Below are 17,604 nucleotides of genomic sequence, written 5' to 3' on the forward strand. Positions count from 1 at the left end.
AGAAGAGTAAGAGGTTGCAAATGGTAGACTCATTGTGACGATTTTTAAGACATGCATTTATACCAGATTATCGAAGGATCGAAGCTCTATACGTATCATTGTCGAGGTAAGAGAGCTCCTGATAGTAAAAATTCGCAATGATTTGACTTTTCCATGCCATAACGGTAGGTTTTGGTAATACAGATGTGGTAATAATGACTTTATTACGAGACCATCTTTGTTGGCTTGATTCCCAACATCCTTCCAGAATCTACAATGTATCATAACGAACCATACCAAGCACATTACAAACATTCCAATAAACCCCAGGTTTCTAAGCAAAAATCCCTCGTTGGTCACGGAATATAAAGCCTATCAATTGAATTTTTGTGAAGATCGCGGGATCATATAAAGTCTATTCGACTTACAACGTCATAGACCTCCACCACTTCCACAGCACCTCATAACACACACTGCCATATTTCAAGACACAATTCACGATATAACTTTACCTTGCATAGACGGAAATATTGCATATTTATTCGTTCATTGGCTTTGGTTTGGCTCGAGCGATCTTCTAGCCCGCTCGACCAGCGCGATTCGTCGATGTCACAGGTATAATACTGAGAATAAGAGGGAAAGAAAATGGCCGTCAGGGAAATCACCTCGTTTGTCCCCCTGCCCTTCTTTCACTTCGCATGCTATATCCAATTGACTGACCAATGAAATAACAACAGCTACGCAGCTCTTCAAGCCATAATCCAATCCCCGGAATCGACGGTTATCGATTTCACGGCCGGATGGACGGGACCCTGCAGACCTATGTTCTCTGTCTTCGAGGAAATATCCCACACAACGACCGAGAAGTCCTTCTACCGGATGGACGTGCGGAAGCTATCGGATGAGCAACTCGCAGGATTGGGGATCGTGGCGATGCCGACGTTTATCGTGTTCAGGGATGGGAAGAAGCTGAGAGACCTAGTTGGGGGGAGTCCCCGGCTGTTGGAGGAGTTCGTGCGGGACGTTCAGTAGGCAGGAGATACAGAGTATGTCACAAGTACTATTGTTGCGGTGTATATGATAATGACAACTCCACTGAGAACTGTACATCTCTATCTGAGAAGAAAAGCATCAAGTAAATAGGAAAGAAGCCACGCTCTATTGGTATCGTGAAAATTTCTCATATATCGCCCCCTCCTTTCCCCCGGTATCCCGTGGAACTCCAAACTCCGTGAATGCGTAGATCGCTCAAATTATTTTTTGTTTGTTTGTTCGAAAATCCATCATTGCATGCCGCCCATCGCTCGAAAATCAAACATCATGTGACTATCCATTAAGACGAATGATTCGTAGCGGAGGCCGCGTTCCCGCTGGTAGAAGTCGGACCAAACGGGGACGCTGCTGTTCCAGACGTTTCCGTATCCGTCAAAAAGCTGCCGCCAGTAGCAGGCTTCGGCGGCCTTGGTCAGATAGCGCTCACGGAACGTGCGCACGCTATTGTTCGCAATTCGTTGCGCCGTGGTGGGGTCGTCGAGGAGAGGCTCAATCTTGCTCGCGAGGTCACTAAAATCGCGCTCCACCTCGATATAATTCTGATTCGGGCCATCAGGGATGAGGAGATAGTGATGGTGCTGAATATACTGAAGCTTGTGCGCCACGATCACCGAATTGCACGCTTGGCGGTATTTAAGCGACGCAGAATAGGATCGGCCTAGGTGTGGGGAGACAGTTAGTCCTCGCGTATCTACGTGCGAGGGTAAAGGAAAAAAAAAGCACTCACCTTCGACGTGCGCAATGAACATATATCGGCAATGATCCTCCATGGACATGATATTCGTCCGCTCAAACCAATCCACCTGCTTGACGTCCCCCCACGGCTTATCTCGCGCGGCATCCATCAAAGCACGGCGCAGTTTGGGTGCAAAACTAGGTTTGCCGCGCCAGACCAACTGAGGAGCTTTTTCCGACCACGGGATATCGGCTCTTTTAATGCGTTCGACGACTTGATCAAAAGGACCAATCGAGTTCAGAGGATTGTCCCACGCCCAGAACCCGAAATCGGGCATCAGCCAGACACCCTGCTCGGCCGCAGACCGCGCCAGCACCCACACCGGGTTGTCAGAGCTAGTGACATCCTCGACCTTGTCCTCCACAGAGAAGACGAACTCAATGTTGCGCCGAGAGGCGCGATCGGAGTCGGCGACCAGTGCGCGGTGGATGGAGCTTAACGCCGCGACAATCTTCCGTCTATGGTCTTCTTGCTTTGCCCGCGCCGCCACCACGTACAGCTCGCCGTTCGAAATGAATGCTCGGACCATGCCGAATCCTAAGGGGATCCGATCTAGGTCTTCGGTCGCAAGAGCTCCTTGGGACCGCCAAAAGGTCTCGGCGCGGAAGACATCTTCGAACAGACCTGGGAAGGCAGCTTTGCACTGAAGTCTGCTAAGGCCGTGATTGCTCGCATCGCGGTCGGAATTAAACTCCCACTTCGGAGCGGGGGAGATCTGTGGGACGAGAGTCTGTTCGGAGCACGACAGACAACTGGAGCACTGAAAGGTGGTTGAGGTTTGACAGGCACAGTGACCGGCGGGGATCAATTGGGTCAAGATTGGATGAATATAGTCTCGGTCGGAATTAACGCCATACCAGATGGCGACGATGCAGGCGACGCTTAGAAATCCAATAACGTAGAGTATATAGAGAAGGCCACTCGGTCGCAGGCGCCATCTAGAACAACTAGCTAAGGTCATCGCGCCGGTAAAGACGGGATGACAACTGGGTGGATTGGTGGCATGACAGTTATAAGAAAGAAAGAAGAGAAAGGAAGGAAGGGAAAAGGAAATAAAATTTAGTGAATGGGGAGGGGGAAGGAAAGCAGGTAGAAAAGGAATGACTGAATGAATTACTAGTAGAGGATCAGGGGTCTCGACCCGCGATTGACATGAAGTGACGCGGCGAAGCCTTGAAACTTAGCAGACGATCTTTCCTCTTTAGTCAATGATGGCCCCCAGCTTTGTGGGGTCCTCTTCTCTTATTGGTGCGTAGCTTTTTTAGATTTCACGTTGATATGTTTTTCGTTCCAGTTCCTTTACCCCAGTGATTCATATAAATTTGTCAAGAAGTGGTCATTGGAGGAGTAAGTAAAGAAGAAAAATATGCATACTGAAACACATCCTCATACGTAGGAGGTAGAAGTAAAGCTAGTAGAAACAATAAAGAAACTGCGGCTTAGCAACCGGAACTTAACTCAGCCTTGATCCCCTGACACTAAACCCCAAAAGATCACCACTAAAATAGTTCAACGAACCAGTGAGAGCTCTGAGCAAACACCATTCCCTGTCCCTGGCTGTGTGAACATGTACAGTAATGTATGTATCAATTCAATCTTTAAACCAGAATAGGGGTATCGAACCCTATATAGATAGATTGTTTCACCATACAGGGTATTACTATACAAGACATTGAAATATTTTCTCTCCAGATCTCCAATCCGTAAATACGCCAGTAACGAGGAGAACTTAAAAACAACCAGAACACTGACGTAAAAATATCCCCCACCCTGACCTCTTATTAAAGTCCTATCATGATTGGACCTTTAACGCTAAATGGTAGGTGCCTAGAAAAAGGGGCCCACTTGCCAAGGCTCGACTAACGTGGGCTGTGCTATAAAGTAATGAGTTCTTTTTCTTCCACAACTCCACTCTTCTCTCTAACCGTTTGAGGGGAATTTCTCTCACCGTTGATCATTGAATATCAACGAGGCTGAGAAATCTCTTTTATTAACCACAACATTTAAAAAAAAAAAAAAAAAAAAAAAAAAAAAAAAAAAAAAAAAAAAAAAAAAAAAAAAAAAAAAAAAAAAAAAAAAAAAGAAAAAAAGAAAAAACAGTGGAAACTCAAAAGCCGAGGAATACCCGAGGTTTCCCGATAGAGTACATAGCAGTGTCTCACTTGGCCATCTCGGAGTCATGGACTTGAGAGACACTAAGTAGATATAGAACCAACAGTCCATGGGTTCTTTATTGATCTCAGTGGACAACCCGGTCTGTACGAATCGTACTAGTAGCTTATCCAGTGGCTATACACAGCCACCGCCAGGTAACGTCGCTTTTGCGACTACTTTGAGAAACAACTTGAGTAATGAAGTCGAAGGTACTCCCCGGACGAAATTCCTGTCACATATTTCTAGCTCTTTTTCTAGATTATATTATATTTTATTATATTATACCACTAATATGACTCTTAGAAAGGGCTGTGTTTAGCTAGAGAAACATTTCGAGGGATTGGAATGCTCATTGAACTTTTTTTTTCTTTTTGGGATTTCGTTTTCCTTTACTCTTTATATATTTATTTTTCTCGATTCATTTTGTTTTAACTGTTCTGTCTTATATATTTATTTATTTGTTTATTTTTGTTTTAACTCTTCCGATAAAGTAGTGGCAAAGGGATGGCACGCCTGAATGCTTAATTTTCCTTGGTGAGCCGTGTATGGCTGGCCTTCTTGGTGGCGTCTTTTAACTTCAGATAAGGTTATCTCTGAGGAATGTCTGAAAGATACGTCGTGTTTCTTTCTTTCCTTTTTTTTTTTCCTTTTTCCTTTTCTAGTGATATGTAGTGGCATTCATCATGAGCAACCGATATCCTCAAATGTAAGGAAAACAGGGGAATAGTTAGTTCACAGAGGGTTGTTGCCCCCGAAACTCTACTCTGATGATACATAGCGGAAAACGCAGAATTATGGTTGATCTGCTATCTCTACCATCTGTGAGGAATGCTAGTTCCGAAAGTCGATGATGGGTGACCGCCCCCATGAAGCGTATCTATCGTTCGATCTCAGCTAGAAAAGATAAAGCCACATAGACAGAGCGGGCTAGATTCCTACAAGATACAAAGTCTTCATGTCCAGCGAACCGCACGATCGCACTTTGAGGATCACATTCAAGGATGATATTGGCGTAGATCAGATCAGTATACGTGTATCAGATCCATCCGACGCAAGGGATGTACATGTTCATTGTATCAGGCTAACCAATAATTCAAACGACAGAGTAGTATTATATATGCCCAGTCACTTCCTATCGAGAACCTTGAGCCCGAGGCCGGCCTTTTGAGGTTACTCTTAAGCCTTCCTTGAGGGAATTAGTCGTCTCGGTACTACCTCTTCAGTGCACTAAGATTCCCGAGCTATGTATCTCAGCGTTGACTCCCAGAAACAAGCTTCTGCCACAGCCAATGTCTCGACTACTGGTAACGAAAACTTGAGAGGTAACCCCACGCCCCTCGACTACACGGAAGAAGACCCCTCAGAGTTCCCTGGAGTTCCCTGATGGTGGATGGCAAGCTTGGTCGGTGGTTTTCGGATCATGGTGTGCATTGCTTCCATCGTTCGGGATCATGAATGTCACTGGAACCCTGGAGGGCTGGCTAGCAGACCATCAATTGCAGGGGTACTTCCAAGCATCGATTTCCTGGATCTTCGGTATATGGTTCTTTCTCTTCTATATCGGAGCATCCTAGCCGGTATGATGCATTACACTCTCAGGGCGATATGGCAAAATCTGATCGACTATAGGGCCCATCTTCGACTCTCACGGTGTCAAGTACACTCTAATTCCAGGATGCCTTGGCTTTACAACATCAATGATGAAACTGAGCGTCTCTCAAGGTAAGGCCCAGCAGATCCAGAGGCCAACGCCGCCATATTGACGGCGCATAGCATATTACCGGTTTATTCTCAGTTCAGCATCCTAGGCGGTCTTTCCGCGTCAGCCATCTTACCGCCCTCACTAGGCACCATAAACCACTGGTTTTACAAGCGTCGAGGCTTGACAACAGGAGTCTCATGTATTAGTGGCGGACCTGACCACCCATCCGGCGAAGTGGGTGGTCAGATCCGCCACTAATACTTCCGGTGGGATAGAGGGTATTATATTCACCAATCTGTTTGGGACGCTCCGAGATAAAATCGGATTCCCATGGGCCGTTCGAATACTCGGATTCGTCTCCCTTGGTTGCTTTAGTATAAGTATGCTTTTCACCAGAACCAGGTTAGCCCCAAATAAGTCAAGGAACGGATTGATTGACCTCCGCTCTCTCCGAGAACCAACATTCACAATGACCTCTATTGCTGTCACCGCGGCTGAAATTGGGTTGATGGTCGTTCTCACATACCTACCTTCTTATGCCCCATCGCACGGGGTAACCGGGAGTCTATCATATGAGCTTATGTCTATTTTCAGCGCAGCATCCATCCCAGGCCGGGTTATTCCCGTATTCTAGCTGATCGTTGGGGTCGGTTCAGCATCATGATTCTAGCCAGGGCCGTCTGCACCACCCTAATCCTTGCATTATGGCTTACTGCCGGTGAGAGCGAGGCAGCGATTATAAGCTTTGCTACATTATTTGGCTTCTGGGCAGGCCCGGCTATCAGCCTAACACCAGTATGTGTGGCTCAGATCTTGCGGACAGAAGACTATGGTAAGCGGTATAGGACGACGACGACTACCATGCTTAGCTTCTGTCTCCTGGTAGCCATTCCGGTTGCAGGGGAGGTTTTGAAAGCTCAGAATCCGTCCTTGTATAACGAGATAGTGTATTCGGGGGCTGATTGTCTTTTGCGGGCTGTCGTATGCTTGCTCGACGTTGTTCCTGGTACTGACCAAAGGGATTACTGTGGGATGGAGTGTCACGCGCATATCCTAGATTTTTACGATTTAGCCTGTCGGGTTGTGCCCTTGATCCCCTTTTAAGAGCAGATACCACTTTGAAAACATCAAAGATATGAAAGGCTAAACTTGACTTCTAGGTTCTAAGTTCTTGCTCCCCTGATCCCTCTCCCGCATTGCGCCCCTACTCCTTGCTATCGTTGGTGCATCTATCAATGAGCTGATCCCATATCCCTCGCCCCGAATCTTAGCTACGCCTTCCTTTCCAAATCCCTGCGCCTATCTAACAGCTTGGATCTTTTGCTGAGCCAATGTTGTTTCCTTACTTCCTTATATAGCTTCATTCAGGTAGCAAAATAATAACAACACTATGCTTATCACTCCTATTTTCTATATCGGGATTGCCTACCGCTCCCTGGGTTCACAGTCTTAAAGGGAAACCCATTACATGCCTGACGGGTCAGGATCGAGTATAATTTTTTTTTCCCTTCTGGCAAGAGACGCTCTCATAAAAATTTATGTATACCTGTCATTTATCGCCAAAATTCGGTATGGGGTGGGTAGCCATGATCAAATGTGTCACTGCGTGATGAGAAGGATCAGATTAATCTGGCTTATTGGTGTTTCTCTGACCTTCGAGATTTGAAGATATAGTTTCGCAAGGTGTTGACCATCCATACATCCCGTAACATCAGGTGGAATACATCCATCTCACCTAACTGACTTAATCTGCTACTCGAAATTCAGAAAATTCAGACCTCTAGAGGGAGGGGCAGCCATAATTTGTTTGATAGTATGGTTTTCCTCCTTTGTTCTCAAGTTTTAACCTACTCGCACGTTCACCAAGGCGAAACTGTCGATTCCAGGCCGAATAGATTGCTGTTTCCTTTTAGATTTCGATCGGGTAACACTAGACAGCCTACTAAATTCACTAAGATAGGTCTATCTATATCATCCACTATCTTTTCTTTCTCTCTCTGTCCCACATTGTTTCCTTTCTTATCCACTTTTTCTTTGTGATATATGTACATAGTTGCCCACCGTCGTGATTGTACATGCATCCAGAATGGCTTAAAGGATAAAGGAATCTCACATTACGGACGCCCAATAAACTTTTCTGTTCAGACTCAACGCAAAGAGATCAAGAAGAGTTCTCTACTCCGAGCATGCTGTACTTCTTTGTCGTCACGTCACGACGAACCCCTACCGCAACGTTCACCCGGAGTCGATGGCCATACGGCCTTCATCTGCCACTTCCTGAACCTATGTCCACAGCTCGAAGATCCCCATCTTGGCTGGTACAGAATACCCGATACCCGCAGGGCCCGTACCGAACCAGAAGAGCGGGACTTCCTCGGCCGAGTGGCTCATTCCTGCCAGTTTCCATTCCTATAGCAAAGCAAGCTAGAAGGAATCCACACATCTGATACTACACTCCTGCGCTTTCTCCCGTCCGGTCGAGTCCACGCTTACTAGGTTATGCCTGGCGGGGCTCAAGCTACCACGGGGAGGCGTCCAGCCGATATTCGACCATCTCGCCGCTCACATTCAACAGTTGGAGTACTTGCATTGCGAGAACATGTGGGACGATTACATTATCTGCTTTGATGCACCCGGGGAGCCACCTTTTTGGGGGGGGGCGCTAAAGTGGACATGGGGCCTACTGAAGATTACAAGAACGGGGATCGACGCACGTCAGCTTGTGAGGATTCGATGTCCGCAGGGGGTTATGCAATTAGGATGGCTTGGGGATTTATGGGTATATAGCCAGCGTGTTTTTTTATGCTCTTCCTCCTGAGTAAAGGAGGGTAAAAATGGCAACTTCACAGTAGGTCTTAGAGCTAGTTGGCTGGTGGCTTTTGTGGGTAGTGAAACTCACATATCTACTAGACTACGCACAACTAACTCCTAGCAGGTTTTAACTAATCCTGTAAGATGACTACTGATTCAATACGAAAACAGATTGCTAACAGCGGATCCTGAAGACGCATTAATATAATATAATTGGGTTCTATCATTTGAAACGAGCGGATAATTCACATAACGCGGTAAAGACAGTCATAGTGAACAGCAGACATAGGTAGGCCGTAGTCCCACAACGAAGAAATAGATAGAACGAGTGCTATAGGCAGGCTCAGACAAGCATTGTCATTGTTAGGACAAGAAATTAGGTAAACGGTAGAAAACACCCAATAGCGCCGTCCCATGGTGAGAGGGGTCAATGTAATACTGGCCTAGGGGGGCAGTAATCCTCATGCCTTTCATCCCTTTACTCCTCCTCGCAGTCCTCAGGGTTGCTGGAGACAGAGACATGGCCGTTAGGGCCAGAAGCACCGGCGCTAACGTGGGTGCCGCCGGAGGAACTGGAGGAAGAGCTGCTAGAAGAGCTGCTGGAAGAGCTAGAGGAGGAAGAGCTAGAGGAACTGGAGGAAGAGCTGGAGGAGCTGGAGCTGCTGCTGCTGCTGGAGCCGTTGGAGCCGTTGTTGTTTCCAGAGTTTTTGCAAATTTCGCAGTCCTCGTTGCTGTCAGAGCTGGGGGGAGTGCCACCAGAAGGAGGCATGCCGCCTGTGGGAGGGGTGCCGCTGGTAGGAGGGGTGCCACCGGAAGGAGGCATACCGCCAGTGGGAGGAGTACCGCTAGTGGGGGGGGTGCCGCTGGTAGGAGGGGTGCCACCGGAAGGAGGCATACCGCCAGTGGGAGGAGTACCGCTAGTGGGAGGGGTGCCGCTGGTAGGAGGAGTGCTACCGGAAGGAGGAGTACCGCCAGTAGGAGGAGTACCGCTAGTTGGGGGGGTGCCGCTGGTAGGAGGAGTGCTACCAGAAGGAGGAGTACCGCCAGTAGGAGGAGTACCGCTAGTGGGGGGAGTGCTGCTTGTGGGAGGAGAACCGCCAGTCTCAGTGCCAGTTTCTTCTCCAGTCTCTTCTCCAGTTTCGGTGGTGCCAGAAGTGGGGGGAGTGCCGCTAGTAGGGACATCGCCAGTGGGAGGGGTGCCGCCGGTGGTAGGAGTGTCAGTTTCATCAGTGCCAGAGCTGGGAGGCGTGCTGCCAGTGGGAGGAGTGCCGTTGGGAGGAGTACAGGTATCGTCGCCCTCCTCACAAACTGTATTGCCGCCAGTGGGAGGAGTACCACCAGAAGGAGGAGTACCGCCGGAGGGAGGAGTACCGCCGGAGGGAGGAGTACCGCTGGTGGTGGGGGTGTCGGTCTCAGTGCCAGAGCTGGGAGGAGTGCTGCCAGTAGGAGTGCCACCGGTGGGGGGAGTGCCAGTCTCGGTGCCGGTCTCTTCTCCAGTCTCGGTGCCGGAGGTAGGAGGAGTTCCGCTAGGGGTGCTGCCGGTCGGGACGTCACCAGTTGGGGGAGTGCCACCAGTAGGAGGAGTACCACTAGTAGGAGGGGTACTACCAGAAGGAGGCATGCCGCCAGTGGGAGGAGTACCACCAGAAGGAGGAGTACCGCCAGTGGGAGGAGTACCGCCAGTGGGAGGAGTACCGCCAGTGGGAGGAGTACCGCCAGTAGGAGGAGTACTACCAGAAGGAGGCATGCCTTCAGTGGGAGGCGTGCCGCTAGTAGGGGGCGTGCCACCGGAGGGAGGGGTACCACCAGGAGGAGTACAGGTATCGTCACCCTCCTCACAACTTGTATTGCCACCAGTGGGAGGAGTACCGCCGGAGGGAGGAGTACAGCTATCCCCTCCCTCACAGACTGTATTGCCAGAGTTCTCATTGCTGTTTGAGTTCTCATTGCTGTTTGAGTTTGAATTGCTGTTTGAGTTTGTGTTGCTGTTTCCGTTCTCATCACAATCCTCAGCATTTGTCCCAACGCTGATACTAGTATCCATGCTTCCGCCAAGTTCACAAGCTTCACAGCTCTGGTCACCATGCTTAAGTTGTCCAATCCAGTTAATCATTGGGCCAAAGGTCCGCGCCGTCAAGGTGTTCGACGACGCACCATCAAGGATCTTGCCGGGAACAGTTGAGGTGCGGTGATAGGTAGGAGGGACAGTCACCGGGACTGCGAGGGCTGTTGCCGTCAAGGCAACAGTAGAAAGAACAATACGCATTTTGGAAAAGAATAAATAAAAAGAAATGAAAAAGACTAATGATTGTAAAATAGGGTTTTTTTTAGAGTTTAGAAAAAGAATGTAGAGACAATGCTGTTCAAAGCCTGCTTGGATGAGGAGTTGAGTCTGGAGGTGTGTAGGGCTTTATATACCCATGATCTTCCCCTCTTGACTATTCAGCTTGACTTCAAAAAGGCATTGCTTCGGGAGAGGTTACATTGAAACAGCTCTATCTGGGATAAACGTGATGGTCCAGATGTAGATCGGAGTTTCAAAGAGAGACAATCTCTGTAGGCTCAAACCTTTGGTAAAACTCAATTGACCGGCAATGACTACGGAGAGGATCTAATGCTTCTTCAGGGAATGTATGCCGCTGTGGCAGCAGCCTTTGACAGTTTGGCACACATGTCTTATATCCTATCCAAATGTGTAGACATGTTCCCTGCTCCCCAAGCCTTTTACAGCATACAACACCCCAATCTCTCTATACAGTTCTTCACAACCAGAATCCCACGCAGACAAACGATTCCCACCCCTAGTCGCGAATCTCCAAGTGGGCCCCCACAGTGCCGTGCTTAACGGTAAAGTCTAACCCATATCCCTTCCGAAACTCTTGGCCTTCCTCGTCCCCGAATAGGAGCCCGGATCAGGTTGTGGTTCCTGCCCTAGTCACGGAGTTTAGACCGGGGTAGACTAGATCGTGTGATACTGGTGAACAGTGAGCTCCATCTGAGGTGTTTACTATAATTAGCTGAACCTTCTCCCTGCCCTAAGGAGACGGTTATGACTAAAATAATGTAACCTCTTGATTCCTGAGGAGACATGTGGTAAAGTCAAACTTGAAACTCTCAAGACCATCGTCGAACCGGGTAGCACGGCATTGAGAATTTGCACTGGACCTAGACTAGTTTGATCTATAGCTATAGGAAGTCAATTGGGTCACAAAGTAGGTATATACTACTCATAGCCCTAGACAACATCAATACCAAGCCCTAACTAAATAACGCCATTAAAATCCCTTGCCAAAAAAACAATAAAAAATATCAGCTATCATCTCCCGGAAACATCCCCCCCCAACCGTCACATTCATATAAAAATAGCCCTGAAACCAAATCCCCCGATCGCCTAGAACAAGCCAAGAAACCCTGAAAGCACAAGCTCCCAACTTTCCCCTTAGTAAAAGTCCCCGAACCCTACCCGCCAAGACCCATCAAACCGCCCCATCGTTTCACGCCTGCCCTACCACTACCCGAATAGGGAGACAATCCTGCAACAAGATCGGCAAACAGTGGGTGTTAGGTGGTATATGATAGGCCGGGTTCCCATTTATATTTTTTACTCTTTTTTTTTTGGAACGGTGGCTTATCGCGCCTCTAGACTAGGTATGGAGGCTTACCAGGGTATGACATTTTTTGGCCCTTTTCTTGTTTTTTGGACTTAATGTGGGTCAGAATACGGTTTCAGGGCGGACAGGGGACCCTGCTGAATGACTGTAACGCTATCCTAGAGTGGACTAGGGGGAACTGTTCCGACGGCGAAGTGTTTTGGGGTTTGTCGATCTGCCGGGTTGTGGTTATGGTGTGGTAGTCTGTCTATACAGGGCAGGGCTAAGCGTTTTTGAGTCAGGGCCGGGTTCGGGATTTGTTGTGGTTTAGGACGTTGGTAATGTGTACCCTGTATTCTAGGGCGGTATTCCATGTAAAATACGAATACTTGGGTAAGATAGTTCCATTTTAAGGGTGTAGATTCTCTAATTTTGAGAGATAGCCGTTCGTATAAGCACACTTCTGCGCCGGATCAAACATCCCCGTTTCGGTATAATAAACCTCACAGTGCTCAACCGACTCCTGCAGAATCTGCAGCTCCGAGTCCACCCGGTCAGTCAACCCCCGGGTTCTTCCTGGCGTTTATACAGCTCCCACCAATCCTTCTTCCCCCGAGGCACAGTCATGTAGAGTACCTTCCAAGGACTTTGCCGAATAGCCCGAGGCCCAAATAACTCCTACCCTGTAATATGCCCTACCTCGTCTTCGTGAAACCAACTCCCGAGGAGAAGCATACCAGCTAGAACTAAGATCATCGGAAAAATGTCCATGACCGTGGCAAAGGAGGAGTCGATTTACCCTATTCTGGCTCCTAGGAGTGGGTACCGCACTACATCCAGACACCGAATCCCATCGTCCGTGATCCAGGCCTTGGGTCCGCGCGAGGGCGCCATGGCCGTGCTGGCCCATGCGGGATCGTACCAGACGAATTAATCAAGCATGCCGATGTTCTCGACGGAGTTGTTGTAGTGCTTGTTGGTGTTAGTCTTGACATTGCGCGAAGGGCTCATGCCGCCCATCAGGGGTAGGGTTTCGAGCATGGTGCACTTAGCGCCGTTGCCAGACATGAAGAGGGTGAAGGTGTTGTCTAGTTCTCGAGTTGCCTACAGGTGGTCGACAACGCGTTGGGTTTTTTGGTCAATTCGGTCGACCATCGCGGCGAAGACTTCCATTTAGACAGTCTCATCAGAGTGAAGGAGCCATCTCCAGCATACTCCAGCTGGGGCTCGTAGATGAAATCCTTCCCGCATCCAGCAAGGTACGAGAAGTTCTTCTTAAACCCGCGAGAACAGGGTGCGATCTCTCTCTTCAGTGCCAAGTGCCTTGCCAACCAATTAGCCCTTGGGGATTCGCATTTTGATTGGTAGATTGTACGTACCATTTCTCGGGGATAACTGTGAAGTAACCAGTTTCATGTAGCATTTCGGATAGAGCGGCTACTCCCCAATTGAGGTATCCCTGGTACCCTGGCTTGCCCTCGTATTGTTTGGCGTTCTCATATGTTCAGCTATCTAGCCTAGCCCAGCAATGTGGTTATGGGTGCTGGAGAAAAGTATGGAACTGGTAGGGGAACAGACTGACGCATATGGAAACTGATCAAGCATGTCCCCCTGCGTGCCAGGAAACCCAGGGCTAGAGCGTCAATCTCAGATCCAAAGGGCTTGAGATCACCGCATCCGAATCATCGGCGACCATGGTAAGGAACTTGCACGAGTCAATCCCGTTTGGTAGTTCTACTTAATGTTAATACAAAGACGCATACTATCACAATTTAAACCGAGGGGTTGACAAGAAGAATAGTTAGCTGCATCGTTGCTGAGGTCGCCCGCTTAAATATAGTTACCAGAGTAACCGGAGGAGCGTTCCGATATAGAGCAGACGTCTTCGAGATTGCGCTAGCACCACTTGAATTACATTCAAGAGCCAACTAGGGGAAGTCGAGGAAAATATTAAGATCCGAATCCACTGGAAGGGGTAAGTCCATTTCTATCTACCTCCTCAACTCTCTCTCCGACATCGAACTTCTTCTACTGACAGAAACGAAACCAAAAAAAGCCATCCTATACGCCACGAATGTAATGGAACCCTTCCCCATAGATCTCAAGATCAATGAACAAACCGGGTATAATTCATCCAAACGCCCAACTGCAATGCATCCAAATCCAGCCTTCTAATCGTGAAATGGCTACAGCATCCAAAATCCGACACATTCACTGTCTAGCATTGGTTCTCAACGTCCTAGACCCTCGGCGACGGCCACCAGTAGGCCCCGGTAAATCGCTAGCTTCCACCTCGGGGCTGAAGATAGGTTGTCGTCTGCTTCGTCCGCCTCGGACGCGGCTCATCGCTTGGCGCAAAAGTCCATCTGCCTCAACGTCCAATTCCATCTCCACCTTTTCCTCCAGTGTCTCAGAGCCACCTCTAACATTATGCGAATCAACCTGAGCAACTTCATCCGTCCACTCCTCGGAATAAGATTCCTCCGTGATGGCGCGTCGCCTTGAAAGTTTGGATTTTCCTTTATCACGTGATGACCGTGTTGAACTTCGACTCACGGTTCCTGCTCGGCTGATCTCTTCCGACAGTATTGACTCGGTCTTGGTACCCTCCAGCGCCCATATCTCCAGAGCTCGAGAGAGAAGCGTTCCAGCAACGCCAGCACCACCAGCAGCATCGCCGCCACCACTAGCCCCCAGGACCCGGACGGCTTCATGAAGAGCGGTGACAGCTTCCATTGTCCGGCCAAGTTCCAGGAGAACAAGGCCGCGAGCAGTGTGAAGGGAGCCAATCAAACCACGGTCCTCATATCCTCCTACACCTGACGATACTGCACCAGAAGCATTGCCTCCGCTTCCTCCTAAGAATGGGCTATACCCAAAGCTGGCACCTCCAGCACCAACACGAAGGCATTCATCAAATTCGATTAGCGACTCGGTAAAACGACCAATACGACGCAGTGCATGACCCAGATTCGCTCGTGTGGCTACCCAGGCTCCTGGCTCGCAATTTAGGGAAGTGGCTAAGGCGAGAGATTGGCGGAAGAGTTCTATGGCAGGTTCAAGGTGATTTTGATGGTAGAGGACAACTCCCAGTTCATTAAGGACTAGCGGATCACCACCCAGTGTAGATATTCCAGTTGATGGATTGGGGGGGATTGAGGGAACGGATCCGGATGTTGCGCCGGTCGACATGGCATAGGCCGCGGACAGGTATTCATGGGCCAACGACATGTTGTTCAAGGCCAAATGCTGCATGCCAAGGAATAATTGGGGTAAGTGACTCCCCTGGAAGAGCCGGGCAGCCGTACTATAGGCCGCAATGGCTTGGTCGTGCTCTCCTTCAGCGGCGAAGGTGTGAGCAAATCCAATCCATGCTGGCGCGGAATGAGGGTCCAGCAAAGATGCTTTCGAAAAGAATCGCCGTGCTTCAGCTACTTTAGAAACGGATAGATAGTAGACGCCGATGGCTAAGTAGGTATAAGACTCTTCTGGAGCGTGGTCCGCCAAGGTGTGAGATAGAAGGAAGAGCGCATTGGTGGCACCAGTTTCATATAAACATGCCAGATGCAAAGGATACACAGCAGGTGCATGCCCCAAGTGGTTCTGGGCTGGAATAGGGGCAGTCGTCGTGGACAGCGCTGTGGACGACTGAGAGGTTGACAGGATAGATGAGGTCAGCTCCAACGCCTCTGCAAAGCGACATTGGGTATAGAGAGCCTCTGCACGTGAAAGTAGTATATCAGGATTTTTTGAGAGGTTGTAATGTGTCGACAGAGTTTCAGTTGCGTCTGAAAGAATTGCAGGCGATGAGTATTTGGATAGTCGGGTTGTATAGAGCATTTTTGTAAAATGAGCGGCTTCTTGAGACACGGCCGGATCCGGACTTGAGATAGAATCGAAGTCAAGGGATTCAAGAAATTCGAGCTCCTCTGCAGGTGACATGAGTGAGTTCTTCATCAATTGGTCAAAAGCCTCAAAGCACTGGACATCGATCCGCACAGCATCCTTGTAACAATCTCGGGCACGGTCGAAGGCGTTCTGTTTGGCAAAGCAAAGCCCTCTTAGATAGCACATTGCGGCCTCAAACCTAATATTGTTTGCGTCCTCCCGTTCCCGCTCTTCGCCGCGATCGACCCGCGAAGCTGTGGTCTTTCCGTTGCGTAATGTGACATGGCTTTGGCTGTTGAGGTGCTGCAGCTTGCGGCGGCTACTACTGTTGTTGCTACTGCGGATCAAATGAGTCGGGTTATGGTCACCGAGTATCGACAGAGCCTGTTCAAACTGGTTTTGCTTTATATAGCAATGCGCGGCCAAGTAGCGACAGGCGGTACTTCTGGAGATTAAATCCTTCCGTGAGAGAAGAGCCAAGGCTCGAGCGAAGTTATTATTCGAGAAATGCACCTGTGCCAGCCAAAAGGCATCAGAATCGCTGTCTAATGGGGTAGAATATGTTAGTTCCTAGTTCTACAAAGTGGGAGCACAGGATCACCGGACTTGTTAACGCGAGCACTTTATCACCGATATAGACTGCCGCATCATGCTGTCCGCGGTTCAACGCATCTTGTCGCCAGGAGCGAAGAAATTTTTCCATGGCACGGGCTGGTATGCGCTTTCGAGCAAGGGTGAGAAGGGTTCAGGGAAACTCGGAATTGTTGCAGAGAGGCATGGGGTCCGGAGGGGCGATGAAGGTCAGGCGCATTCGTCGCTTCCAGGTGTAAACCCCAAAACTCTTCCACGGCAGTTTTCGGGGGTAACTGTCGTCCAATGAAGAGACGATGACGACTTATCGACAGGAATAACTTGCCTGGTGTACGTCCGACGCAAGAAGGAAGGAGAGAGTGCAGATTGGGATCTCTTGATGCGATCCGCGGAATTGCATGTTTGACTGTTTTGTTTGCTTGTTTTATGCTTCCCAAAATGGCGCGTCACTGGGTCTGTGCGCTTACCTCATCCGGTAGTTTGATATCGACCTCATCCTCATGCCTTAAGCACAACCTCATAATGAAAGCAATAGTCTTCGTTCAATTCTAATAGGATGACCTGAGATTTCTAATGAATGGCAACCCGCTATTAGATAAGAGTACCTGTCTTTTCTCGACCCTATCTCCCAGTCCCGAGCTAGGGAACCATGTCTACATAAAATCGATACATCGAAAGTCAGACGACCCATACGGATCCAAGAACAAGGGCTATCAGAACGTCATTCTCCCCACCACAAGCTCTATTATACGAATTGCTGGCAAATTAGGGCCTGCCAATTGATAACTGCCTGAGTTTATAGATCTGAGATACGAACTCCTTGCCAGGCTATACTAATAGAGGACCTCAAGAAGCAGGCATTGCTGCTAATGAAACCGCCCACATACTGTCGCTTTCGGTTGAAAATTATCGTAGCTTGATGTACTGCTTTTTATTGCATTTGTTACAGGCTAGAATCGTGATGCTCGTAGTCCATCTCAAGGATATTATATATGTCTTCCTCGGGGTACATATAAATACGTCATAGCCTGTCAAGAATGTTAGCTAAAAGAAGGCGGAGGGTATATATCTTAAGGCAAACCATAAATTAGACAGCACTA

The 17,604-nt window shown here is 48.8% G+C and overlaps 6 protein-coding genes across 6 annotated transcripts; 2 read left to right on the forward strand and 4 right to left on the reverse strand.

Moving 5' to 3' along the window:
* Nucleotides 1–538: 538 nt before the first annotated feature.
* BDW43DRAFT_272994 (uncharacterized protein) lies at nucleotides 539–3,307 on the reverse strand. Its single transcript, XM_032041578.1, has 3 exons — nucleotides 1,760–3,307; nucleotides 717–1,690; nucleotides 539–647 (listed from the first exon to the last, which is right to left on the reverse strand). Exons 1-2 carry the CDS (start codon nucleotides 2,727–2,729, stop codon nucleotides 1,263–1,265), a joined length of 1,398 nt encoding a protein of 465 aa, XP_031901640.1. The 5' UTR covers nucleotides 2,730–3,307; the 3' UTR covers nucleotides 539–647; nucleotides 717–1,262.
* BDW43DRAFT_54338 (thioredoxin family protein) lies at nucleotides 585–1,137 on the forward strand. The gene is made up of 2 exons (XM_032050225.1): nucleotides 585–647; nucleotides 717–1,137. Exons 1-2 carry the CDS (start codon nucleotides 625–627, stop codon nucleotides 1,009–1,011), a joined length of 318 nt encoding a protein of 105 aa, XP_031901641.1. The 5' UTR covers nucleotides 585–624; the 3' UTR covers nucleotides 1,012–1,137.
* A 1,904-nt stretch (nucleotides 3,308–5,211) lies between the features above and the next one.
* Nucleotides 5,212–6,681, forward strand: BDW43DRAFT_299484 (major facilitator superfamily domain-containing protein; the record flags this gene model as incomplete). The annotated part of the gene is made up of 7 exons (XM_032044728.1): nucleotides 5,212–5,226; nucleotides 5,287–5,458; nucleotides 5,552–5,644; nucleotides 5,731–5,816; nucleotides 5,860–6,177; nucleotides 6,219–6,588; nucleotides 6,644–6,681. The coding sequence occupies 7 exons, from the start codon at nucleotides 5,212–5,214 to the stop codon at nucleotides 6,679–6,681; spliced, it is 1,092 nt and encodes a 363-aa protein (XP_031901642.1).
* A 2,232-nt stretch (nucleotides 6,682–8,913) lies between these two features.
* On the reverse strand, nucleotides 8,914–10,701 carry BDW43DRAFT_310061 (uncharacterized protein; the record flags this gene model as incomplete). Its single annotated transcript, XM_032046827.1, has 1 exon — nucleotides 8,914–10,701. The coding sequence occupies one exon, from the start codon at nucleotides 10,699–10,701 to the stop codon at nucleotides 8,914–8,916; it is 1,788 nt and encodes a 595-aa protein (XP_031901643.1).
* A 2,412-nt stretch (nucleotides 10,702–13,113) lies between these two features.
* On the reverse strand, nucleotides 13,114–13,448 carry BDW43DRAFT_310062 (uncharacterized protein; the record flags this gene model as incomplete). Its single annotated transcript, XM_032046828.1, has 2 exons — nucleotides 13,114–13,348; nucleotides 13,405–13,448. The coding sequence occupies 2 exons, from the start codon at nucleotides 13,446–13,448 to the stop codon at nucleotides 13,114–13,116; spliced, it is 279 nt and encodes a 92-aa protein (XP_031901644.1).
* A 593-nt stretch (nucleotides 13,449–14,041) lies between these two features.
* Nucleotides 14,042–16,902, reverse strand: BDW43DRAFT_272996 (anaphase promoting complex subunit CDC16). The gene is made up of 2 exons (XM_032041579.1): nucleotides 16,520–16,902; nucleotides 14,042–16,458 (listed from the first exon to the last, which is right to left on the reverse strand). The coding sequence occupies exons 1-2, from the start codon at nucleotides 16,614–16,616 to the stop codon at nucleotides 14,237–14,239; spliced, it is 2,319 nt and encodes a 772-aa protein (XP_031901645.1). The 5' UTR covers nucleotides 16,617–16,902; the 3' UTR covers nucleotides 14,042–14,236.
* Nucleotides 16,903–17,604: the final 702 nt, after the last annotated feature.

Source organism: Aspergillus alliaceus (genome assembly GCF_009176365.1).
Source record: "Aspergillus alliaceus strain CBS 536.65 unplaced genomic scaffold BDW43scaffold_15, whole genome shotgun sequence".
Lineage (NCBI taxonomy): Eukaryota > Fungi > Ascomycota > Eurotiomycetes > Eurotiales > Aspergillaceae > Aspergillus > Aspergillus alliaceus.